Here is a 2,533-nt window from a genome sequence, read left to right as displayed (position 1 = left end):
GATGACTCTCAAGTCATATGACTATAGTACACCGAGTTTTAGATTCCTTTGTAGTTTTAATCACTTGAGCCACTATGAGAGAGGTAGAAGATGTATCACTTTTGCTTTTGATATTAGAATCTATTTTTCGTTTTGTTAACATCTTATGTGTAATATTTCTTTCCATTAAGCTTTCTAAACGACTTCTGTAGTGAGATTCATGCCGATCACTTCCAAGGCAGAAGACTATAGGGCACCAGGTTTTTAGATACCTTTGTAGGTTTAATCACTAGAGTTATAAAGGCTACGAAAAGAAGTAAAAGATTTATGATATTTGATTTTTTTTTCATTTAAATGATCAATGCCCATTTTAGACTCCTTAACTCAAACTCTTTCGACCAACATTGGGATCCGAAAACTCTAAACCATCACACTTTTATGAAAATAAGCACTAACCTTCCCACCGCAAGTTGATTTATAGCAGCTTGGTTTCTATATAAAGGACTTGGAAAATTTTATTCAAACTTAGGTCAATAACATCGACAATTAATTCCACTTAATTAAGTTATTCCCCAACATAAGTGATAAGTCCATATGGCTATGTGCTCAAATAATCAAATCTAACATGGATAAGTTTTCAAGTAAAAGCATAAGTTATGGTGTTGTCCAGCATCTAACTAATTATGTACTCAATTCAAACAAATAAACATCATCATAGGTGGCAAGTCGTTTAACGCTAGCTCGACACTTTTTTTTAACAGTTATACAGACTCGATCAGAGTTGAAAAATAAATATATATTGGTTCCAAGTATCATAATACCTACCCATCCCATCCCATCCCAAACTAAAATATTATATTGCCTCCAATGTAAGAGCCAAAAATAACTAAAGTAAATGAGTAAGGATCAGAAACTCATTAGAGTAGATGCGAACAAGTGGAATGATCAAGCTGGTCCAACTAGTAGATGTCATGACAACCACCATTTTTTCTTGGTGCTAGAGTTTAATTTGCTGTTTCAAGAATATAAAATAAATATTAATGATAGTATATAAGGTTTAAATATTTGCAATGAATTCACACCAAAAATTCTAATCTTCTAACTTTTAGAAAAACTATCTAACAGAGCGTACGTCAAGCTAGGAAAAGAAGAGTTTTTAAAATTCATTTGGAGATTGAAATCTTGGTGCGCAACCTTAAGAATGCATATCACATCAATGTAAGTTCAATATCATGCTAGGATGTTAACGATGAGTCCAAAAGAAAATGAATTCAATAAGTAAACATGCATAAATTATTAATGTAAGTCCTAAAGTACTACCTAAATTTTTTTAAAAATCATTAAATGCATAAGTTCTTAACCATGGTCCTAAAATCTAATGCACTTCCTAAAAATACGTGTAATGTAATATCTAATCAAAATGAGTGAAAGATGATAGAAAATGGGTTGCCTCCCATTAAGCGTTCGATTTATAGTCTAGAGCTTGACTTTTGGCACAAATATGTTATGGCACTTTGAATATAGCCTTGGAGGTCCTGCTTAGTTTGCTTAATACAATTTTTTTCCGAACTGCAACTTTCATCCAAATTTTAACCCTACCATTCTCCAAGTAGTATGACCCTCCCTCATCACCTGTTTTAAACTCGACAATGTAGACCTCAATCTCCTCATAATTTCAATTTCCCATATATGGTGGATTTGTCTCCACATGTATTGCACAAACCTTAATCTCACTGAAGTTAATGTGAGTGAATTGAGAGTGCACAATACATATGTTATAAGCGTCTGATGGATTTTGCAACTTAAAGGTGTCATGAATTACTGTGTCAACCACCTCAATCTGGAAATAGCTGTGTGACTCAGCAGGTTATTTCATCGCTTTGAACATATTGAAAGAGACTTGTTCCTCTCCTAGCTTTAGAATTAATTGACCTCACTGTACGTCTATGAAAGCTTTTCCAGTAGCCAAAAATGGTTGACCCAAAATGAGTGGTACATCCTTGTCTTCCTCCATGGAAATATGAGTTTCTCTACCTTTACCAAAACATCTTCAATGATTCATCGTGGATGAGTAAATGATCGATCAGCCATCTGTAGAGCTACCATAGTTGCCTTAAGTTTTCTCAATATTATTGTCCTGAAAATAGAAAGTGGCATCAAATTAATATTAACACCCAAATCACATAAAGCTTTTTCAAAATAGCAAGTTCCTATAGTGTAGGGTACATTAAAACTCCTTGGATCTTTTAGCTTTGAAGGTAACTTTTTCTGAATTCTAGAGTTGTATTTTACTGTCAACATTACCATTTTGTGCTCTTCTAGCTTACTTTTGTTGGATATGACGTGTTTCAAGAATTTTGTATAGTTAGGTATCTGGGTAATTGTCTCAGCCGACAGAATGTTTATGTGAAGTTTCTTGAAGATCTCCAAAAATTTGATGTACTGTCGATCCATCTTATATTTCTTCAATCTTTGAGGGAATGAAATTGGGAGCTCGTATGGAATGATAGGAGCGGTTGCTTTAGCCCATGATTTATCTGAACCCTCTTTGGTA

General features: G+C 33.8%; 2 protein-coding genes across 2 annotated transcripts in view; both read right to left on the bottom strand.

The window, feature by feature from the left end:
* The window catches only part of LOC111394261 (ent-kaurenoic acid oxidase 2-like), a 14,522-nt gene extending 12,529 nt beyond the window's left edge, over nt 1–1,993 (bottom strand). The window contains exons 1-2 of the mRNA XM_023020018.1: nt 1,922–1,993; nt 1,703–1,764 (exon numbers count right to left, since the gene is read on the bottom strand). Of these exons, the coding sequence (XP_022875786.1) occupies nt 1,703–1,764; nt 1,922–1,993 (134 nt within the window). The remainder of the gene's footprint in view (nt 1–1,702; nt 1,765–1,921) is intronic.
* A 44-nt stretch (nt 1,994–2,037) lies between these two features.
* LOC111394260 lies at nt 2,038–2,433 on the bottom strand. The gene has a single exon (XM_023020017.1). It carries the CDS (start codon nt 2,431–2,433, stop codon nt 2,038–2,040), a length of 396 nt encoding a protein of 131 aa, XP_022875785.1.
* Between the last annotated feature and the right edge of the window lie 100 nt (nt 2,434–2,533).

Source organism: Olea europaea, chromosome 5 (assembly GCF_002742605.1).
Source record: "Olea europaea var. sylvestris chromosome 5, O_europaea_v1, whole genome shotgun sequence".
NCBI lineage: Eukaryota > Viridiplantae > Streptophyta > Magnoliopsida > Lamiales > Oleaceae > Olea > Olea europaea.
Note: the sequence above shows the minus strand (reverse complement) of the source record. Positions and strands in the feature narration are given on the sequence as shown.

Coding starts and splice junctions, on each gene's coding strand:
- LOC111394260 (XM_023020017.1), bottom strand. CDS start 2,433: ATGGATCGACAGTACATCAAATTTTTGGAGATCTTCAAGAAACTTCAC.